This window comes from Carassius auratus, chromosome 43 (genome assembly GCF_003368295.1).
Source record: "Carassius auratus strain Wakin chromosome 43, ASM336829v1, whole genome shotgun sequence".
In the NCBI taxonomy this organism is placed as follows: Eukaryota; Metazoa; Chordata; class Actinopteri; order Cypriniformes; family Cyprinidae; genus Carassius; species Carassius auratus.
Genome location: NC_039285.1, coordinates 17603714 through 17627783, shown reverse-complemented (window position 1 = coordinate 17627783; position 24070 = coordinate 17603714). Strand labels below are relative to the sequence as shown.

Sequence of the window (24070 nt, the reverse complement as noted above, 5' to 3'; positions counted from 1 at the left end):
AGGGAATAATTATTAACAGTAGGGAATTCCAGATATGCTCATGTGTGTTTGTGTGGAAAGAACATGGTTTCACAAGCAAATGTAATGTGAAAATATCACACAACTCATTCTCACAGTTTTGCTCATGCTGACTAGGAGGTCATTTGGTTTCTCTTCTCATTTAATCATTTAGAAGACACTTTTATCCAAAGCGACTTACAAATCAGGGCCAAAGAAACAATCATTATTGTTATTTTTTAATAAATAAAAACAATGGAACGTAGATAGAAATAGAATAGAGCTAGTGTTAGAGGGCCATTTTTTTAATAATAAATAAAATAAAATAATTAGATAAAATAGAAATTATTATCTCGGCAAAGGAGAAGTGCTCACCTACACAGATTTAGACAGATTTGTGAACAATATTTAAGAGAAATAGGCCTTTTGTGTTAATAGAGAAAAGACTTAGATCTTTGAGTTCAGCTCATGAAAAATGGGGGCAAAAACAAAAGTGTTGCATTTATAATTTTGTTCTGTCTGTTTATATATATATATATATATATATATATATATATATATATATATATATATATATATATATATACACAGAGACGTATACATACATTATTTTTGACCAAATGATGAAATACTGGTCAAAAAACTTGGGCTACTGTTCTTCAGATTAATCCTTAGTAGAATTAGTAGACACAGCTGGTGAAATTTTACAGTCCGCTTAGTGATTCTACCATGAAGATAACATGTCTTCCAAAACCTTTAATCACACACTGCCAGTATGCAATTGAGTACATGTTTAATTTGGGAAATGCGGTTAGACTTTCTGGACTTTCTGCTGGAGAGTAGATCTGGACCTAGGATCAAAGCAATGTCTTTGGAAACGAGCTTTCTTATCTAGTATCACTCTCTACAAGTTTCTCTTGTTTTCTTTCTCTTCCCTCTCACTATCTTTCCTCTGCAGCTCTGGAATACTACAACCTTAACACATCTGTAGTAACCAGGCCATTTTGGATAATCACAGGTAATTGTCTTATTGATGTTGTTCATTAGTAGCCGTATGAGTGAAAAAGCTTCATTCTGAGGAAGAATGGAGTGATGTGGTCTAAAATCATAATTGGTTTTGTGGATTTTACTTTGTGTCTGTTTTCTTTAAGATCTGTAGTATATGCTTATATATTCCTAAAAGCTCACGTAATTAAATAGCGCACAATTCCAAAAGCTAGATGACAGGAAAGTTTAAGTCTAAATCGAGAATTCACAAATAAACAGAATAATGAAAGATGTTTTGTGTTGTGATTATATTACGCACATTTGTGTTTCACATGATAAATACTTAAGCAATTTGCTCCAGTCGGTTTGTAAAATAATATGCTGCTGTTCTGTGCCAAGATTAGATAATTAATTTTTCTTTCTGTTCTTTATAAACTAGGGCTGGTAATTTAAAACGAATAGATTGATTAATTAATTATGGAGAAAAATAACGCGTTAAAATTATTAACGCATTTAATGCACTCGCCCTGCCTCAGACCTATTTGGATCATCTGCCATTTCATACAGTCGACTGATGACTAATATGAGACCCGGCAACAACTTACTGTGTGATGGAGCCTAGAAAATGTCCCTAAAATTCAAGATATGGGCAAAATGCCCTCTATTTTGTCTCATATTTACATCACATATTTAAGAAATATCACATGAGATGTAGGCTAAGTGCAATATCACACGAGTACAAATGTGATACTCATCTTATGCAAAAGTTCATTAAGAAGTTAATATTGTTTTAGACACAATGTTGTCTTTTTTGCTCAATTTGTCAACTAAAAAATAAAACAAATCAGAACTGTTCATCCCTGAGCAACCCACTGCGGCATTTCATTTCTTTATCCATGTTTTGAACGAATCTGGTGAACCATTTGGCATGTTGAACCATTGACCATAGTGGCATTGGATTTGATAGTTGCGGTACTTTGATGTCACACACCGATCCATCTGATGGTGATGACCCGCTTCAAGTCGAACAAGATTCATAATTAAATGAACTATTCATAAAGAACCCTTTACTTCACTCCTTAATAAATCAGGCATTTGAACGAATCAAACGAATGAATAAATGACTGAATGAAAAATAACAATTCTGTCATCACTTACTCACATTTTATCAAACAAAATATTTCTTGCTGAACCTACTTTTTGTAATCTGTTTGATCCTTTAAATGATCTTTTCAGAGGAATTTCTCCAAATTTGATGTGTGATTAATTAAATTAATCACCACATAATGCAATTAATTAGATAAAAAATTTGAATCGCTTACCAGCCCCATTATAAACACATCAAATACATAGATATTCTGTACTGTCCCAGTTTAATTGAACCAATTATACTGTCTAATTATTCATAGTTAATACAGATTTGAGCGTCTTTTTTAGTAATGCTAGTTCTCAGGAACTTTTTGTGGTTTCTCTGGACTTCCCCTGATATTGACAAAGTTCTACATCACTGAGAAGTAATTAGTGTGCGCAAGACTGCAGTGGTTCAGCGGTAGCTCTGGTCCTTGTGGTTTATCATCCTGTAGATTTGAACTCCAAGCAAATTCACCTGCCTGTAATATTGTAGTTATCCTAAAGACCTTGATTAGCTTGTTCATGTGTGTTTGATAGAGTTGGAGCTAAACTCTGCTAAATAGTGGACTTTAACCTCTCTCCACGTCTCCGCAGTGATTCAGGATGTGGAAAACTCCTCTCTGGAAGGACAGTACTATAGTTTTGCTAGTCTGATGGAGGAGAGGTTGGCGGAACTCTTCATGGTGGCCCACCAGCAAGGTGTTCGCTTTAAGCGGGCAGCAACGGAGGGAAGTTACACTGTCCAGGTGCGACCTAACAAAATTGAAAGTGCTAAATAAGGCAATAATTGCAAACAAATAAATAATTATGGAAAAATATAATAAATTCTGGAAAACACATCTACATGACATAAGAAAGGACTGATGATTGGACCCTACTTTAGTAATTTCTTACTTAGGTTATGTGAATCTGAATCCAGAATTAGTTATACGCAATGAATTAGCAAATTTGTGCCAGGCATGTGCATTTGTACAGTCTGCACAAATCCAATTATGAACCAGCAACAAATGCTTCATATTTTCACACATAAACCTCTACTCTATAACTTCTTCTGTTACCTCAGAAGGTGTTCATGTATGATTTCATGCCTGTTGCTCATTTCTAATTAATTAATCTTGTAGTGTAACCACACACCCCAGTCTCCATTGTTTAGATTATTTGATGGAAAATAATAAACTTTTAATGTTTGCTAAATGAAAATGTGTCTACATGTAGTGATCAAGCTGTGTTTCATTGCATTCAGATGGTTAGTATCAGGCGTGTACATGGGCCAAAAAACCCAGCTGAGATGACCTACTACGTCCAGCAAAATGGGACCCCACTGCTTGGCACATCTGCAGCCAAGCTTCTGAACACAGTGGACTCGCAGACCATGGCACTCACACTGGGATACATTGTTCAACTGCAGGCAGAAGGTAAAAATTACATTCTTTTCAGGTTTTACTAGAATTATAGAAATGTTTGACCCACTTTATTTTGTGTCTTTAACTACTTACTTTTAAATTAATCATTTGATACAATGCACTATTGTGTACATATCAGTAAATAGTTTAACATTGCACTTATAATTATATTATATATTACACTGTTACCTACCACTACACCCACACTTAAACCTAATCAAACCACCAAACCTGATCCTAACCTTATACAGTATCCCACCTCAGAAACACAAATGTGATTTGCAATTCAACATGAACACAATAGGTACATTGTACCTAGTATTGAATCATTCATTCATTAATTCATTTAATTGTTCATCTGCAGCAATATCGTTGACTTGATTGCAAATAAATGCAGAAACACTCATTTAACTGAACAGAGATGACATCACTGAATTCAGTGATGAACTGCCTTTAACTATCATTTTGCATTATTGACACACTGTTTTCCTAATGAATGTTGTCCAGTTGCTTTGACGCAATGTATTTTGTTTAAAGCGCTATATAAATAAAGGTGACTTGACTTGATTTATTTATTTTTAATTTCACATACTCATACCTCACAGTACATACAGTAGTCGCTAAAGACACCTAATATAAAGTGGAACCAAAATTTTGCTAACAGCAATATTACTATATGCAGAATTACTTAATTACTTGATTTTGTGAACATTCTGCATAGTCAAATCATTCTGAATGAACAAATAATGGTGTTAGACTAATTAGACTAATTAAAAAGTAAGTAAACAACTTTTTCACATCAAATCAAATTGAAAATGAAAACATGATTTGTGTGTTTTAAGTGAGTAATCAGTTTAGAGAATTATAGGTAAATCTCCTTGTCTATGACCATCACAACACCTGTTGTGGTCTGAATGTCATAATCTGAATGATGATCTGACAATAAATTGACTATTATAAAGAACAACTACACTGCCATTTCACAAAGAAAATGTAATCTGAAATTTCATATGAAAGCAGATTAAATGTTAAAATGCTTAAAAAACAGACATGATGATAAATACAGGTGCATCTCAATAAATTAAAATGTCATGGAAAAGTTATTTCAGTAATTCAACTCAAATTGTGAACCTCGTGTATTAAATAAATTCAATGCACACAGACTGAAGTAGTTTAAGTCTTTTGATTCTCTTAATTGTGATGATTTTGGATCACATTTAACAAAAACCCACCAATTCACTATCTTAACAAATTAGAATTTGGTGACATGCAAATCAGCTAATCAACTCAAAACACCTGCAAAGGTTTCCTGAGTCTTCAAAATGATCTCTTAGTTTGGTTCACTAGGCTACACAATCATGGGACAATCATTGACACCCTTCACAAGGAAGGTAAGCCACAAACATTCATTGCTAAAGAAGCTGGCTGTTCACAGAGTGCTGTATCCAAACATGATAACAGAAAGTTGAGTGGAAGGGAAAAGTCTGGAAGAAAAACTGCACAACCAACCGAGAGAACTGCAGCCTTATGAGGATTGTCAAGCAAAATCGATTCAAGAATTTGAGTGAACTTCACAGGGAATGGACTGAGGCTGGGGTCAAGGCATACAGACGTGTGAAGCAGTTTGGCTACAGTTGTCGTATTCCTCTTGTTAAGCCACTCCTGAACCACAGACAACATCAGAGGCATCTTACCTGCGCTAAAGAGAAGAAGAACTGGACTGTTGCCCAGTGGTCCAAAGTCCTCTTTTCAGATGAGAGCAAGTTTTGTTTTTCATTTGGAAACCAAGGTCCTAGAGTCTGGAGAAAGGATGGACAAGCTCATAGCCCAAGTTGAGTAAAGTCCAGTGTTAAGTTTCGACAGTCTGTGATGATTTGGGGTGCAATGTCATCTGCTGGGTTTGGTCCATTGTTTTGTTTTTTTTAAATCCAAAGTCACTGCACCCGTTTACAAATAAATTTTGGAGCACTTCATGCTTCCTTTTGCTGTCCAGCTTTTTGAAGATGCTTATTTAATTTTCCAGCAGGATTTGGCACCTGCCCACACTGCCAAAAGCACCAAAAGTTGGTTAAATGACCATGGTGTCAGTGTGCTTGACTGGCCTGCAAACTAACCAGACCTGAACCCCATAGAGTATATATTGGGTATTGTCAAGAGGAAAATGAGAAACAAGAGACCAAAAAAAGTGAGCTGAAGGCCACTGTCAAAGAAACCTGGGCTTTCATACCACCTCGGCATGGAAGTTATCAGTTTGTGGCACTGCTATGCCAATTTGAGGCAATAATTAAAGCAAAAGGAGCCCCTACCAAGTATTGAGTACATGTACAGTAAGTGAACATACTTTCCAGAAGGCAAACAATTCACAAATATATATTTTTTGGTCTCATGAAGTATTCTAATTTGTTGAGATAGTGAATTTGTGGGTTTTGTTAAATGTGAGACAAACTGAAATAAATGAACTTTTCCAAAACATTCAAATTTATTGAGATGCACCTGTATACTTGGTTTTTAATGAGCAATGTATTATGTTGTTAATGTTAAAAAAATAAAATAAAATAATAATTGTAATATTGTAATATTTATTTAACCTGAATTTTTTTAAGTCACTAACAAAATGATTGTTGTACAAACTAAATATTTTGTGTCAAAATATTTAAGCAACACAATTTGCAAAATCATAGTTTAATATGTAAAATATTTAATGTGACTAACAGTGTTTCCCACCATGCAGCCATAGTGAAAAATCCACCCCACAAACTGTGGATCATTGCTGCAGTGCTAGCACCCATTGGTGTGGTGACCATCATCATGATCATCATCACCACAGTGCTGTGTCACAAAAACAAGAGCGATTTCAAAAGCGATCCCATTGGAAACTTCAATCCTCGAGTCAAGGTAAAGCAGTGACTGGATCTGGATGAACCTCCTGCTTGACCATTTGCCATAAGGCACCACTTTGCTGTTTAACTCTCCCATTGTAACTCATTATGTTATTTGTACACTCAGCATATTTTACAGTGGCTTCATCAACAGTTTTCCTCAAACTCTTACATGCTTAGCTTGCTTTGCCTCTGGGAAAACATCCCAAGAGAGTGTGTATGGGAGAGAGATAGAAATGATTGATGACTCTTAATGCTGTTTTCTCTCATTTAGACTGCTTACTGGAGAGACGTGGGTTATTACCCTCAGGTAAGTTATTCAGCTCTTCAATCATCTCACCTGCTGCTCTGGACTCCAGATGTGCACACAGTGTTAAAGACGATGTGTAGAATAGACAGATCTTAGGGACAAGTACTAATGATTTTGCACAATTAAACGGTTAGTTCACCCCAAAAAATATTTTGTGTCATTCCATACATGTAAGACTATTTTGTGGAACATAAAAGTATATATTTAGTTGAGTGTCCTGGCTTATTTTTTCAAGGCAACCTTGACATTCTACAAAAAATTAAAGGGGATATATGATGCTTTCAATTTTTCCTTTCTTTTTGGAGTGTAAAAAGCTCTTGGTGCATAAAGAAGATCTGTAAAGTTGCAAAGACTAAATTCCTTCTTTCTTTACATGAACATTTGGGCGGCATTACACAAATATTTCCACATGGTGATGTAGACATGGTGGCATGTTTGAATGAGCCGTTTAAGGGGGCATGGCAGAGTCTCAACTTTGATAAAGAATATCTCTTTGGATTTGAGACTTAAGTCTTTGCAACTTTACAGATCTTTGTCATGAACCAAGAACTTTTTTCACTCCAAAGAGAAAGGAAAATTTTAAATGGCATTATATGACCCCTTAAAATATTTTTGACCAATTAATTTAGATGTTACAATTTTTTGTTGTGTACAGTGTATAGGAATAACCTTCATATCTGTAATCAAATGTGTGAATGTTTGCTCCTTGATTAGCCTGTTCAGGGGTTTGACTATGCCAAGCAACATCTGGGTCAGCAGGGAGGTGATGAGGAGATCCTCCCGGTTACCCAGGAGACTATGGTTCTGCCCCACCCCATTCGCGATGCCCCTCTGTCCCTAGATAAGCTTGCACGCCAAGATGGATCCACTTCAAAGAAGAGCATGAACAGTGAGATAAGGAAAAGGTATGTGTGAAGAAACCTAACTCTTATGCCATTCTACAAATACTCAGTATTCATGTCACCGCACTAACAGTAATGCTGTCATTTGCTGTTATTTGACACAGGCCCACAAAACTACTTGTCACGGAAGACATAAGCTAGAGATGCTAAACAGTGTTCAAGAGAGGGTGAAATAATGAATATAGTGACAGAGACTTGTTTGATAATTGCTTTTTAAATAAAATCAATGCTCAGTATCTCAGTTTGATCTTAACAATGTGTTAATGAGATCACTGGCCTGTTTAAAATATTGTCTGATAGTTAAGCTGACTGACTGTTAATGAATTTCATATGGTTGGATGAGCACTGTAGCTTTCAGTTACTTTCCTGGAGGAGTGTGATATAAATGGATCTAATTGTATATGGATCTAATTATAATTTCTGGAGAAATGCATTCAGTGCGTAACTCAGCTTCAGGTGAATTATATAAGCAATTCAAGAACTACACTACTGATCAAAAGTTTGGATAATATGTTTTGGATAAGAAGTTGCTTATGCTCAACAAGTGTGCATACATAATTTCAGTTTTGGTTTAATGAGAGACTTTTTTTCCATTACTTCCAACTTTTGACCAGAAGTGTAGATGTCATAGAGTGATTCAATTTAGGAGCTCTTTCACCGACTTCAATAGTCTTCTTCAATATATCTTTTTTTTTTTTTTTCTGTTGCCAATGATTTCCTTAGATTTGCTGCTCAGTTCCATACAATTTTAAACTTTTCTTGGTTCATTCCATGTTTTATAGACAACCTTTGTCATGCTAATTCAGATTAGCACAACTGGTTTTAAATTAATCAAATTTATTTTAGTTAACGACAAAGCCATTTCCGTAAGCCATTTTTAAAGCCATGATTAACTAGTCCAGAATGTCTGAATGGACTGATTAAATGTTCACAATCAAAACCAATCAATACTCTAGTTTTAGGACCACAGAAATTTGGTATAAGTAAATGTGTTTATCTGTTTGATTGTGTGTCCTCCTTTCATTTATATGTATGTGTTTGAGATGAGGATGCAGATAAAGAAAATGACATAACCATCCTCTAATTTCACACATGCACTGACTTACTGCTGTTCCTTGTTGCTATGGTTACTTGCAGTAGGTTGCCGAGTGAGGATGGTTCTGTCATCAGCAGTGAATCAGTGAAAGAGGTCTCAGGAAAGGGTTTGGCTGTGCAAAAAGCCACAGCACAGCAGAAACTCACAAAGGAGGAGACGAGGAAGAGTAATGGTGGGAAATGCCTCCACAGTTTAAGCACTTTCACATTTGTGCATTTAAGCCACAAGACATCCATGAAATTAAGTTATTTTTCCAAAATGTCTTATTCTCATGAAGCAAATACAATCACTGAAGAGTCTGAAGAGCTGCCTCAATAGACATTTGAAGGGAGGTGTGCTCTTAACAAATAAAAGTAGGATTTCAAAAGGCAGGAATAATTTTGCTAACTCTCCAAAAATATAAATGTTCATTGTAGAGCATGCAACCTCAAATACATCGCACCAAACTTTTTGGAAAGAAGAACAGATGTTAATTAAAAAATAATAATAACAATAATAATTCAGTGTTTTATCTGCCATGGGCATTTTGGTCCTGGGCTTTTAAACTCTATTAACCCTTACACATATATTTGCTATACTGCTAATTTATTATTATTTTTTTCACTTTTCTTTAAAGCAATTAAATAGAACACATTTTGCTATGATAGCTATGCTATCGTTATAAAAGGGGCAGCAGGTGCCTTTGCCGTCCTGAGTTCAGCAACGCCCAACATTTTTCAAATGTAAATCTCTGATGTAAAATGGAAATGCAGTGTGCCCTAATTTAGATTAATAGGGTCAAAAATCAATCTGCCCCACTTTTTTTTACGTAAACCTTATGAAACAATCCATCCATATCAAAAACTTGTTTACAGTCTCCATTAGTTCAGCAACTAAAAAGTTAGATTGTGAACACATCTGTTCATCTTTATCAGGTGCAGGGGGATGTGTGGAGGAGTTACCAAATTAGTAAGAGTATAAATCCTTTAGTTTAAACGTGCTCATTTGAATAGCCTTCTGTTGTGTTTGTTCTGAGAATTGACATGGCTTTCTTTTTCTCTCCTGATTTCCTCTACAACTTGCATCAGTCAATATTCAATATAACACACTAAATGCAACATTAAATTAATGTTAATTTTAAGGTAACATGCATGTGTACTTGGAGCCTGTCAACCAATATTAGAGCACCACCCTCAGGCTAAATTATGCAACCACACTAAACTTTGCTTATGAGTGGTAAATCATAAATAAAAATGTATGTATATTATATTATAAAACTTAAAAGGATAGTTCACCCAAAAAAGGAAATTTTATGTTTATCTGCTTAACCACAGGTCATCCCAAGATGTAGGTGATTTGTTTCTTCAGTAGAACACAAATTGAGATTTTTAAGTCAAACCGTTGCAGTCTATCACTCTAATAATGTTAGTGGATGAGAATCATGGTTAAAGAGGACTTTATATGCAGTGTTTTACACTACTTTGTACTGACATTTAAATTAATTATTTGATACAGTGAACTTATTGTGAACGTACATGTTTTTACATGGTACATATATTCTGAAATACCTGCATGTAATTACATGTGGAGTTAGTTTCTGTGATTACATCTGTGATTACATCTATAATTACACTGTTAAGCCTATACATTTACCCCTTAACCCACCAAACATGTCCCTAACTTTAACTGTACACCAGTGTTTTTTTGTTTTTTTGACATACGTATATAGTCTTTAAAGACACCTTAAAAAAATAGTTATAAAGTGGGACAGCTATGACCTCAGAATCTGCTGTACCTAAATTTATATTCACTAGTCACTACTGATTATATGCATCCTAAATACGTACAATTATATAAGATTTAAAACAAAAATTGCCAAGTTTAATAATTTTATAAAACACAAATTTGTGCTATTTAACTTTATACATCACATATTTTATCCCAGTGCTCTTTACTGACACTTTTGGTAACACTTTAGTATAGGGTCCAATTCACACTAATAACTAGTTGCTTATTAGCATGTCTATTATTAACATATTGGCTATTTATTAGTTCTTATAAAGTACATATAATGCATGACATCCATAATCCTACCCAATACCCTAAATTTAACAACTTAGAAACTATTAATAAGCAGTAAATAAGGAGTTAATTGAGGCAAAAGTCATAGTTAATGATTAGTTAATAGTGAGAATTGGACCCTAAAATAAAGTGTGACCACACTTTTAATTCTATATTAAATTATTACCAGAAGTGTGTGTTTGGGTACAGTGCGAGGTTGTATGGTGTCTCCCTGCATGGAAGATGAGTTTTTAACTAAGGCCTTGTTTAACAGATGACCATCCTCAGAAGGAAAACAGTGATCAAGTTCATGAATGTGAATAAAACCCTATCTTCTGACATGATCCAGTCTGTCACTGTGGCTACCAGCATCACAGATGAGCAACAGGGTCACATGCACATTTTTGCAGACACATGCGTCGCAAGATGCATACTGACAGACAGAGATAAAGGCACACCCATTGAAACCTACATTTATTATTTTATAAACTTTTCCTTGGCAGTGGTCATACTGGTTTGGATACCACAGACTTGCCAATATACAACCTTCAACACTACACAAACATGTACTGTAATAAGCATGTCTCTCCCAATAACAACATAATATGCCAATATTATGTTCATGTCCAGTTGGCATATGCTGCATCTGACCTTTTGTCAGATGAAACTTGAGTCTGTGAAGAGATAATCTGTGCCAGAACAGATTTTTCAATTTTCAAAAGTATCTAAATAATAATAACACTCTGCCATCATTTACTCACCCTCAAGTAATTTCAAACCTGTATGCATGTATTACTGTTATTATTATTATTATTATTTTATTTCTTACATGAAAAAAAAAAAAGAATGTTGGGGCCCAAACAGCATTGGATCACATTGCCAATATGTTTGCCAATTTTTTCCATGTTTAAAATTGTTTTCTCAAATTTTTTTAATTATGTCACTTATATGGACTACATTTATGGTGTTTTTGGAGCTTGACAGATGTAGTCACTATGAAATGTGGTGATGTGTAAAAAGCTTCATTAAGATCCATTCAGCTATCCTTTATATATTGCACAGAAGAAATAACAGTGAGTGAATAACAAAAAGTGAGTAATGATTTAATTAAATTATATTATTTAAATAAAATTTAATTATTTGGTTGGTGAACTATTACTTTAAAAGAAAATGGGCAGTAACTTGTTAAATTCTGCTCACATAGAATCTAATTCTTTATGGTTAGGGCAAAATATACAGTTTGCTTATTCTAAAGTTTTTCCACTTCCATATGAATATATTTAGATATATTCTCTCAGAAGTGGACAAACCTAATCTGTCTTGATAAATGGAAAAATTCATTAAAATCAAAAATTAATCGAATTCTGAAATCTTAGGATCAAACTTTTTCCACTTTAAATAGGAAATGAGAGCTAAGAAAAATAATCTTCTGCAGAAGTGATAATGTTGGCCAGTGGTGCTGTCACATAAAAAGGAAGTGAATTTGTCTGTGTTCTGCTTCTATAATCATATTAATTTTCTTGTTGCTGACATTAAAGTTTATTTGTTTTTGGTTTTGGCAGATCATTATGATAGTTCCTCAGGATCACTTCAGCTTATTTCTATAAAACCAATTGCAGCTCCACCCACCTGCCCGTGCCCAGTATCCTCCGACCACAGTCACGACTCTGCTGTATTCAATGGAGAGGTAAGACTTGATTTTAATAGAGACCGCATTAGATGGCAACCACTGACCACTAACTCTTTTTACTGACCTTCTGATGCATTTTACATATAAAAATACCCAGGACAAGGCAATGAATCTAGGCCCAAAGATCTAGAGAGTCTTTGCTTTGTGACCAGAAGCCCTTTGGTATGGTTACCGAAGTTGACAAAGAGCTGTTCTGAATGCCTAAAATGGGATGAACACTTAATACGTATTCTCAGAACTCTGATAGCTGTGCTCAAAAATTGAGTTAGCTCTGAGAGCCACGGCTAGTTCGTCCGAAGTGGGGCCACCAGGAAAACCTTGTTATTCTCTGAAGAATGGAGAGGGACACTGACAAGTTTTTTTTTATGGTGCCCCGGCAGGAACCATTCATCCAGACACTGCGAGAGGGCTTCTCTGGTGGAGACAGACCTAAGCCCATACATTCAACTGTTTTTGAGAGGATACGGAGAAGCTCGGCATCCATCCTGTCTTTGGTGGTGCTTGGTGCAGATGATGGCGAGTTACAGAGCCCAATAGCTCCTCCTCATCCAATGCTGTTAATGACATGCTGTCATCAAGCAGCTCGTCCTCACTTCCCTCAAATGAGATCAGGTCACTCGCACCAGCAGAGGGACGCTGATCAGAATGAGAAAAGATGCTGGGAGTGCTCTTTATCTGTGGCGAGGGAGGGGCACGTGGGAATGAAGAATGAAGTTCTCACAGTAAGAACCATCAGTTCCCATGAGTGCAGCTTCCGCATGGGATTTCCCAAAGCAGGAAATGCACTCCGAGTGGCCATCATCGGCATGCAGGGGAGACCCGCACGAGCCGCAGTAACAGCGTGGCATTTTCAACAATGCCAAGCTCTTTTAGTAAGCTCTTTTAGTATTCGCTGGACATTGGCAGGGAAAACGGACCAGAACTGCTGCATCACTGAAGCGGTGAAGAAGCAAGGTCATCTGTGCTTCGAGGTCTTGATTCCAGCTGCGAAGGTGTAATTTAATTGCAAGCGACTTCAGATCAGTTTAGAGATGTGGTCGCCGCTGAAGGAGAAGAACTCTGAGAATCCTGTGGCGAATGCCCGCTTATATAGCCAGATGCTTGGCGGGCTTCGTCGCCATAGTCTTGTGCAGCTCCACTGCCTATCCACTGGTTAGTTTTTAATACACTGCACGAACCAATGGCCATACATTTTTCATCAAGCAGCTCGTCCTCACTTCCCTCAAATGAGATCAGGTCACTCGCACCAGCAGAGAGAATGGTAGAGCTCTCTTATATATATAATATTCCAGTGGGACTATTGCTTAATTTAGTCAAATCTGGTCTTCAAAGAGTCCTGGCACAGATTTATTTTACAATATCACTTTACCTATGGGAAATCAATTCGAGCCACATTTTTCATGCAATTTTTTTTTTTTTTTTAATGATTGGCCAATCACCATTCTCTCTTTCTCTTTATGTGTATACAGGTGAATTTTGCTCTGAAACAGAAGTCGGACATTGAGCACTACAGGAATAAGCTCAGATTGAAGGCAAAGAGGAAGGGATATTATGGCATTCCTTCTGCTGAGGGGAAAGGTAGCACTAAAGACCAGCGACACAAGAACAGCCGCGGCAGGCCTCCACACCCACAGAGCAGAGCTCAGGAACTGGAGGACGACAGAGGATCCACGTTTATAAAGTCTCACAGGAGGTAAGGGATTTTTCTTGAATGGAAATGAGTGTTTAACAACATATGGTTGTTTTTATGTATGCATAATTGTCTTTAAGAACAATTTATCTACACAAATTATATCTGATGATGAATTTCATAGTGTCATTTGTTAATCTATTAATATACAATGGTCCCAAAAGTGTTTGGAGTACTTAAGACACACTTAAAAATGACTGAATATCTTTACATTAGATAACATATCAGAACGTTAATTAATTAATAATACAATTTAAGTATGTTTGTAATGTATTTTGGACTTCAGAAATGTGATGTAACTGAGCCTCAGTCCACTCTAGGGTTTAGGGAGCATTGTCGGATTTTTCAGAGAGTGAACTTTCAATACACTGGAATAATTACGTATGTGATTAAGACAGCCCTTAAAATGGCCAACCTGACACCAGTTAGGCTACTATAACTTTAACTATTTCCGTTGGAAAACTGCTGGCAACACTCCTTGGCAACGCTCCTCTTCTCAACCTAAGCAAAAGCTCCTCTCTTCATCACGGCGGTAACCCTATTTAAATTAATTAGTTCACAAATATAATTTAACATTAAACACTGTCAAGTCTCCCCTTTTCTTTCTTGTTTTAAATGGCTTTAACAATTTATATTTACTGAACTAAATAATATACAGTAGTTGTACTGTGTGGTTGGCTTTCTCTAAAATAGGAGCATTTGGTAAATCATTAGTGTAGCAAATATGTAGTGAGCTTTGTCGACTAGCTTTTAGCATGAGCCTTGATGATGAAAACACTATGTGCTCAGAAATGTCTGTTGTTCTTTTCCCAGGAGTTCAGAAGTAGACACAAAAGCTGCTGTCACAGAAATTACTGGATCAGGTATCCAGTACGTCCTTTGCCCGGTCTCATTAACTGACCAAAATACCCTTGCTTTGGAGTTTTGTCTCTGTTTAAATATTTAATTTCCTTTTTTTTTTTTTTTTTGGGATCCACTGGCACTCTGTCAAATCTTGTGCAATTCATATTTTTTAAAGAAGGAGAGTGTATCTTTCTGCGGCTTTCAGCTTTCCATTGGATTAAGTATCAGTTGCTTGAGAACACTGGCATGGCTTAAAATCAAACCCCTATGATTCGTTCAGAAGCCCATGTATAAGAAAATCTCTTGGTTTTAATATGAAGACCTTTGGGAAAGTTGTTTCACTTAAGGCTCTATATGTAATTTTAAAACTGTTGAGGACATTTATTGAAACGTTGACATCACCATTTACCCCTTTTAGTTAAGCGTGTTATTTTTGCTGTGTTTTCTGAGTGTAAGTGCTAACCTCTGCTTTACTGTGATCTGTTGTTTAACTGGCTCATAGCTTTGACGCAGGACTCAGAATTATGAAATCTGAGCAGCTCAATATTTGTGCTTATTAAGGTTATTCTTTACTCAGAGCAGGTTTTTTTTGTTTGTTTTTGTTTTTTGTTTTTTTACAGTGCAGATCTAAAAAAAAAAAAAAAAAATATGTTGCATTATCTGGCCCAAAATGGCATGCAATTGATGTTGCGATGACAGGTTTAAGTGAAAGTGACGTGACATACAGCCAAGTATGGGGACCCATACTCAGAATTATTCGTGCTCTGCATTTATCCCATCCAAAGTGCACACACACAGCAATGAACACACACACCATAAACACACCCACAGCAGAGGGCAGCCATTTATGCTGTAGCGCCCAAAAAGCAGTTGTGGGTTCGGTGCCTTGGTCAAGGGCACTTCACTCGTGGTATTGCCAGCCCAGACTCAACAATTTTTTAAAAAGAAATGTAAAGCTAACATAGATTAAGACATCAACTCTTGGGCTGTTTTCTCAGGGCCCCTGCATCTCTTGACACCAGAGAATCAAGGAGACATGGCGTTGACTGTTTTGACAGCTTGTTTTATTTGTTTAACAATAAATAGTTATTTATATATTCTCTAAACAATGTATAGTTCTGTTATAATGTCTTCACCTTTTTTTAATCAGAACTAAACCTATGTACTTAACGTATTCACTGTCTCACTGTAAATGGATTGTCATTTATTTTATTCAAAAGAAAAAGTTTTCATAATCTAAAATGTAAGGATAACTGGATATGCAGCATGGAGGAATATATTCATTCTAGAGTGCAGCTCATTAAATTACTTATATTGCCTAACATAAATAGTGTATCTATTTCAGTGAATATGGCAGACACACACACACACACACACACACACACATGCAAACACACACACACACACACACACACACACACACACACACACACACACACACACACACACACACACACACACATACATAGACACAGGCCTTGTATAGTCACTTTTAAATGTTCAGATGTTACTAATGATACTGTTCTAAACTCTCTCTCTCTCTCTCTCTCTCTCTCTCTCTCTAATTGACTCTGTCTCTCTGTGTGTGTGTGTGATGGTTTTAGACCCTCTCAGGTGAGTCACCGAACACATCAGAGCAGACAGTCTCTAAACAGTCCCAGTCCTGGAGGAACAGAGATGGATCTTCTGGTTATGAGAGAGAGACCCAGAAAGGGGAACCGTAACAGTGGCTATGATGTGAGTGTTCTTCACTAAAAGCTGTGCAAAAATGGAAAGGCTTCAAAAACACAGCTGTAGAGCATGCTGCCAGCATCAGCAAGGTTGTGATTTTAGATAAAAGCATCTGGAAAATGCACAGATACATTTATATAACATTGGACAGTTAAAAAAAAAAGATTTTGTAAGGCATTGCTTGATTGTTATGGGGTGGAGATGTGGTTGAGTTGTGTTACGCTTGGTTAGTTGCTGCTGATAGTCCATTAAGGATTTGTTGTTTTGCCGTTTTTTTTTTTTTTTTTAAGCACTGGTTGTTTGAAATAATAATCTTAAATTCACCACTATTGAAACAGAAGCACAAAGGTTTGGTTTGCAGATGGGAATAAAGAATGCAATCAGTGTTGACCACTTCTTATCTCTTTACTGTAACTAAATAAATAAACAAACTAAGCTTCTAATCATGAAGCTTCTAGAGGGCACATAAGTCTGAAGTAATAAATTTAGGTAAGTGGTAGTTTTGTAGGCAAACATCAATGCCTTGAATTTTAATGCGAGCAGCTATTGGTAGCCAGTGCAAATTGATAAACAGAGATGTGACGTGTGTTCTTTTTGGCTCATTAAAAATTAATCTTGCTGCCACGTTCTGGATTAATTGTAAAGGTTTGATAGAACTGACTGGAAGACCTGCCAAGAGAGCATTGCAATAGTCCAATTGCAATAGAGTTGTGCAGCATGTTCCAAAAAAAAATGGGTCTGATATTCTTGATGTTGAAAGAAGCAAATCTGCAGGATCGGACAGTTTTAGCAATGTGGTCTGAGAAAATCAGCTGATCATCAATCATAAGGCTTTTGGCTGTTTTTGAAAGACTTATGGTTGATGTGCCTAACTTGATGGTGAAATTGTGATGAAACGATAGGTTTGCTGAAACCACAAGCAGTTCTGTCTTGGCAAGGTTGAGTTGAAGGTGATGGTCCATCATCCAGCAAGAAATGTCAGTTAGACAATCTGAGATGCGAGTAGCTACCGTCGGATCATCAGGATGGAATGAGAGGTAGAGTTGAGTGTCATCAGCATAGCAGTGGTATGAAAAGCCATGTTGTGGAATGACAGAACATAATGATGCCATGTTGACAGAGAAGAGAAGTGGTCCAAGAACTGAGCCCTGAGGCCCCCCAGTAGTTAGATGTGACTTGGACAACTCACCTCTCAAAGATACTTTGAAGGACCTATCTGATAGGTAAGACTCAAACCACTAAAGTGTGGTTCCTGGGATGCCCTTTGCCAGTAGGGTTGATGGGAGGATCTGGTGGTTAACCATGTCAAAAGCAGTGGTCAGATCAAGCAGGATAAGTATTGTAACAGAAATGAGTCGAACCAGACAAATTAAAGAGTCTTTCAAAGCAGTGTTTGGAACTCGAGCCAAATTCCTCAGGAAGTCATAAAACATTCTGTGCCACAAGTCCCAAGGAAGATAACCAACCAACCAACTTGTTCACACAACAGCTTTCAACATTAACACCACTAGAACAATTATTGACCATTTTAATTAGCAGAAGAGATTGTCAAATTTGTTGTTCGTAATTGTAATGCAACGCTGGACATCACATGGAAACCCATGAGTTAAACACTTCCATTGACTTCCCCCCACCTAGCAGAACCAGACTGAAATTCCTAAGGGTGGGAGGGGACTTGTAATCTCTGTCTCCACAGAACATCCCTATGTCAGAGAATGGCAAAGAAACTGCTTTTTGTACATATATATGGACCAGAATGAACTCAAAAAGACTTATAAATGAATCAGTCCATCGCTTCACTCCATATTCATTTATGTGTAACCCACACATTTGACTATCATGTTATAATCACTTATTGTGTATGTTTTTTTAATAACTATGGCATAGCTTAATGATTCATACTTATGTTTGGTATGTGTGTGATCGAATCTGCTTGCTTGATATTGTCCTGACAATCATTTATTTGTCAAATATATCATAACTTGGTAATAGGAATCATGTCCAAAATTAGACCCTGCAAGGCAGGAACATTCGGACCACATGCTTGGTAAGATAAACATATGATTTATGATACCCCTGAGCCAAGACAATATCTGATTGGTCAAGACAACATTTGAGGTGTGGCCAACAGGCCAGTTTAAATACTTAGGACACCATAAAATCTCGGCTTTTAGTCTCTAGCTGTGTTTCTGCTATTAGCCATGTTTTTTGTCATCACTATTCTTTGAGCGCGGTTGCAGCGTGCTTTAGCCTGCACGCCTGCTGCTACTTAGCCACGATGAGAAGGAACACAACCTTGTCTCGTCAAACTTTATATCTTTTCTTTTCCGTTTAAGAGTTTCGTGTTCTGAGTTAAGTTTTGTAACGTCCAGCCTCCGATGCCTGAGCATTCAATTTTAACCAGCCACACAACTGCACTTTCAGCCAACGCCCCACCACGGGCCTTCCTAAGACGTCACTTCAGCGACTACTGAACTTCCAGCCAATCAGCGACATCTGAATACCCCTTTCAACGGGATTCCTTTTTCACAGGAAACCAAGGCAATGTATCCTCAGACATTTGTGCTGGTGTATCTAATATAATTTTAACCTCACTGAGGAACTCAATGCGACGGGACGGGACTAGTTTCACAAGGGGACGTTAGAGAAATTTCTGTTTCACATACGTACTTTGAGATTTTAATCCCGTCCGAATCTGCCATGTCTGTCTTTTTCTCACACGACCTCTGAGTGTGAGAAAAAAATTCCAGAGCAAATTACCTACTGTTTTTTGTCAAACTCGGCGGTCTTCAGAGAAATATAATCCCGTCCGAATGCGAATGTCTGTGATTTCCGAAAATGTTTTTTCCAAAACGATTTTTCTTGTGTGTTTTGGTCAACGTGAAGTACCGTACAATCTCTCGCTATATCGCGCCAGTTTTCAAGTTTCTGCTTTTTGCGCACCGATAATGGATGTAGATGTGTTTGGTAGGCCTACACTGCGAAGAAATAAAAAAATTAAATCAACAAGAATAGCCAAATCACGTAAACTGTTAAGACTGGCTACTGTAATATCAGTTTCAGGTAAGATTACTTTCATTTCTGCATTTAATTACATAACGTGTAAATTGTATAAATTAAAACTTTTTATTCCAGTGGGTTTATTATAAGAACCCAGTTCTATTAAATCATGATGATAAATGTATGTTTAGTTTTTTTTCACACTACAATTTTTATCAAATGTTTACAGAACACTAAATGTGTTGGGGCGTTTCACTTTATATTTCAAATTGCTTAATTTAAAAATACATTTGAACAAATTTCATAAATTGTGTTCAATGGCAGTTTTTAAGTTATACCTAAAATGTACTTTTATATAGTTTGCAGCATGAGAACTGCACCAATTGCTTAGAAGGAGTGCACCAGCACCTTCTGGGAGACAGATGTGCTGCAAAATTTTGGGGAAACTGAGTGGTACCTCAACTTCAGAATGCCAGAGGAGGCCTTCTTAAATCTCTGTGACCTTCTTCATCCTTACATACTAAAACAAACCATGAAGACCACAGTGAGTTTGGAAAAAAGGGTTGCTCTGACACTTTACAAGTTAGCAAGAAACACTGAATTCCATGATGTTGCAAACCTCTTTGGAATTGGGGTGAGCACTGCCTGTGATGTATTTTGGGAGGTTTGTAAGGGTCTCTGCCAACTGAAAAGGAAGTTTATTGGAATGCCAAAAAGTGAAGAAGACGTGAAAACCATAATCAAAGGATTTCAAGAGAAGTCAGGGTTTCCCATGTGTGCTGGGGCCCTGGATGGAACACACATTCTCATCCTAGCACCCTCCAGCTTTCACACTGATTACTACAACAGAAAGGGGTGGTACAGCGTGATACTACAGGGCTTGGTTGACCACCAGTACATGTTTCAAGATTTTGATGTTGGCTGGCCAGGGAAGTGCCACGACTCTTTTGTTTTTCAAAACTCAAAACTACATGCAAAGCTGGAAAATGGCACCTGCTTTCCACCACTCACCAAGACAATACAAGGTGTTGACATTCCTGTGCTGATTGTGGCTGACTCTGCTTATAGCCTCTCTCGTAATGCCATGAAACCGTTCCCAGAAGGAGTTGCAAGAGGGCCCCAACTGCAATTCAATGCATGTCTGAGTAGGGCAAGAATTCATGTGGAACATGCTTTTGGCCGTCTAAAGGGCAGATGGTGCTGCCTAATGAAGCGCAATGATAGTTAAACTACAAACATTAAGTTTGTTGTTGCAGCTTGCATTGTGCTGCACAACTTTTGTGAGTGAGTCTGCTCCTGGATTTCCCACAGGAGCAGAGCAGAGCAGAGATGCCTGAGGAGGAAGACACAGAGCAGGAACATGCAGATGATGAAGGTACCCTTGTTACACCCGAGCCGCTTGACCTGGCCAGTTCTACTGCAGAGCAAATCTGTGAAGTATTAGTATGGTACATTTCTGAAAATCAGTGATTGTTGATGTGTGCAATATGATTAAATATATTCGCTTAATATTTTTGTAGTTTTATTTTATTAATTTTTTTCATTTCAAGCACCTTTGTAACTGGTTCTTCTGTAAGATCAACACAACTGTTTGTACAAACCAAAAAAAGTTACAATCTATATGTCTAATAAAAGTTATGACATGTATGCAACATTTGTCTCTTTCCCTTTAACGTAAACTGGACTTTCACATTCAAGTTTCACCATTAGGCATTAAAGTGCAAAAATGTAAACGTAATATAGTGCAAAAAAACATGTCCTATATTTTCACAACATTTTTGATCCTTGAACAGTTCTTTAAACTTGTACAAACAAGTGCAACTGCACAATGTTTGCAAAAAAAAAACAATGCCCAGAACATCTAGTGGTCATTTCTTTGGTCAGACAGCGAACGTTGATCTTGGACAACTGATGTTGACAGATTTTGGTGTGAGGCTTCACCAGGTGGAAAAGCAAATGGATCAGATGGATAATAGTGCTGAGCTGGATGTTGATATTGTGCAAACGAAGTTGAGGGTCCATACTGTGGCATTGCAGGTCTAAGCACTTGCAGAATTTGAACCATGAATCTCGAGCACGCCTGTCTTCAGCTTCATGACGCTTCATCTCAAATTCAAAACGTGCTCTTTCCAGATCCAGTCTGTCCTGCTGAAACTGTCTCTCCCAGGCCATGTGCTCCTTGTCAAGACGCTGTTCAACCTCTGCTGCTGTTGTTTCTTTGTCATGTTGTATTAACATGTTTATCCCTCTCTCCATGGCTTCCATGATTTGAGTTTTTTTGCCTTTGCGTTTACGCCCTGATGAGAAAGATCACAAAATTGCATTGCATTATAAGACAAATAAACGCGCCTTTATATGAAAATACAATATATCATGATAATGAACATGCTCAGTATTGTTATTGTGAAGACTTCAAAATGTGATAATTCCTAATGATTTTTTTTATATTTATAATGAGTTTGAAAAATACTTTTTAACCAGTTACTTTGTTTCTGAACAGTATTTAAAACTTTTTCTCTATAAATGTACTATAAAAAAAACCTTTTAAACTGTTATGATTCTTTATTATTGTTCAGTAAAACTTTACCAATAGTTCTGGTAATATTAGATAATTTATTAGTTAACATGAACAATAGAAAATAAATACCAAATCATGTTTTAATCTTGCTAAATGTTAATTTCAACATTTGCTAATACATTATTAAAATCAAATGTAGTAGGCCAATCTGTTAATATATTTAAAGAGCCTGAACTGACAATGAACTTTAGTACTTTAACAAGGAGCAACATCTACATTTATTTCACGTTATTGTTCTTTGTTAATGTTAGTTAGTTTATTTTTATGAACTAACTAATGTTAACTCACTGTAAAGGATCACATTTTTCTCTATAGTGTTACATTTTCCAGTGCAACCTTTTTGAAAATGTTGCTTTATATGTTTTTGGTATTGTTCTTTATTATATGGAAAAATATTGAAAATGTTAGGAGAACAACAGTTGTTGGTAAGCTAATTCAATTCCGTGAAATAACAGTATACCACAATAAAATTTTAGCAATTACCATTATTTGACATGATGAAAATACGGTCACGTCCCTAACAACATGACAGATATGACATGCAAGACAACTTAAGCAGGTTTACTGGAGAGAGAGAGAGTGGAAAAAACATACTTGTAATGATTGAATTTTGGCTGGGATTGGAGGTCAGCTCTGACCTTGGACCACTGTGAACTGGTACCTGTAACAAAGCATATCATTTAGAACATTTCGGAGCTGCAAGATATTAATTAAATGGCAACATTGAAATTTATAAAGGGAAAAATAACAAACTTACCAGAATTTTCACCTTCCTCTGAACTTGACACATCCATGTGTCCATCTCCGGGGTTAGTCATAGGACGAAAAGCTAACGAAACAGAAATATCTACTCAATATCGACAGTACTGGTTAAATTGCTAAATCGTAAACAGAATTCTTGTCTCTATTACTAGCTTATTCACTGCATTTTATTATTTGTCTTTTTTTCATATGAATGCTTATTAGCCACAAGTTTAAGTACTTTGTATGCTGTTAATTATTTTTCAGTAGAAAATGAATACTCTTAAAAGTAGCAACTAACCAAGAACAGAGTCCAGTTCCTCAAAGAATGGGCAGCGTTGTGGATTCGACCCCGTCTTGTTATGTTTCACACATTCGCGGTAACGCCGTTTGAGATATTCAATACGGTCTTTGCACTTCACCCAGTCGAAGGTATTTTGAATTGATGGACAAACCTCCAAACTTTTTTAAAAACTGCCTCCCACACCTTGTGGTTATGTATACAATTTTCAAACTGAAACTGAAACGTAGGAAATTAGAGCTAATGTTTCCTCCTTATCCTTCCTAGTCCCGTCCGAATAGGGCTTTAGATTTATCTAATAAAGCCTTATTCATATTGAAAAGAGAAGTATCTTGTGTTTTGTGCTTACAAGTTAATGTCTTAAACTGCCGATCTTGTTACTGTGCTAATTGATAGTGTTTTCACTATAGTTTGGATATTAATATCCAGCGCAGATTTGATGTTAAACGGCTCGTTCAGTGAATCGCAGGGCGTCTCAGTGATCAGCCGTGAAACAGTGATTCTGTTCAAATTCCCTTTAAAATCTTAAATGATTCCCTTTGAGCTAAATTGACCTGTTTCCGTTACAGTATTGAAGATCTGGATTCCGCTCTTGGCAGTCTTAGGGCTTCAACAACTAAGAGCAAGGCAGTCTCAGTTGAATGTCCACTTCTGAAGCCAGATTGGTTGCTGTCAAGGAGGTTTTTCTGTGTGAGAAATGCAGAGACTTGGTTGAACACAGTTCGTTCAAGTGTTTTAGCAATGAAAGGAA

The 24070-nt window shown here is 36.7% G+C and overlaps 1 protein-coding gene across 1 annotated transcript in view; it reads left to right on the top strand.

Annotated features, from left to right (window-relative positions):
- The window catches only part of LOC113061815 (UPF0606 protein KIAA1549L-like), a 74632-nt gene that overhangs the window by 43938 nt on the left and 6624 nt on the right, over nt 1-24070 (top strand). Inside the window, exons 8-17 of the mRNA XM_026231258.1 lie at nt 956-1015; nt 2710-2861; nt 3359-3530; nt 6250-6413; nt 6672-6707; nt 7422-7612; nt 8747-8877; nt 12308-12432; nt 13905-14128; nt 16573-16705. Coding sequence (XP_026087043.1) covers nt 956-1015; nt 2710-2861; nt 3359-3530; nt 6250-6413; nt 6672-6707; nt 7422-7612; nt 8747-8877; nt 12308-12432; nt 13905-14128; nt 16573-16705 — 1388 coding nt within the window. The remainder of the gene's footprint in view (nt 1-955; nt 1016-2709; nt 2862-3358; nt 3531-6249; nt 6414-6671; nt 6708-7421; nt 7613-8746; nt 8878-12307; nt 12433-13904; nt 14129-16572; nt 16706-24070) is intronic.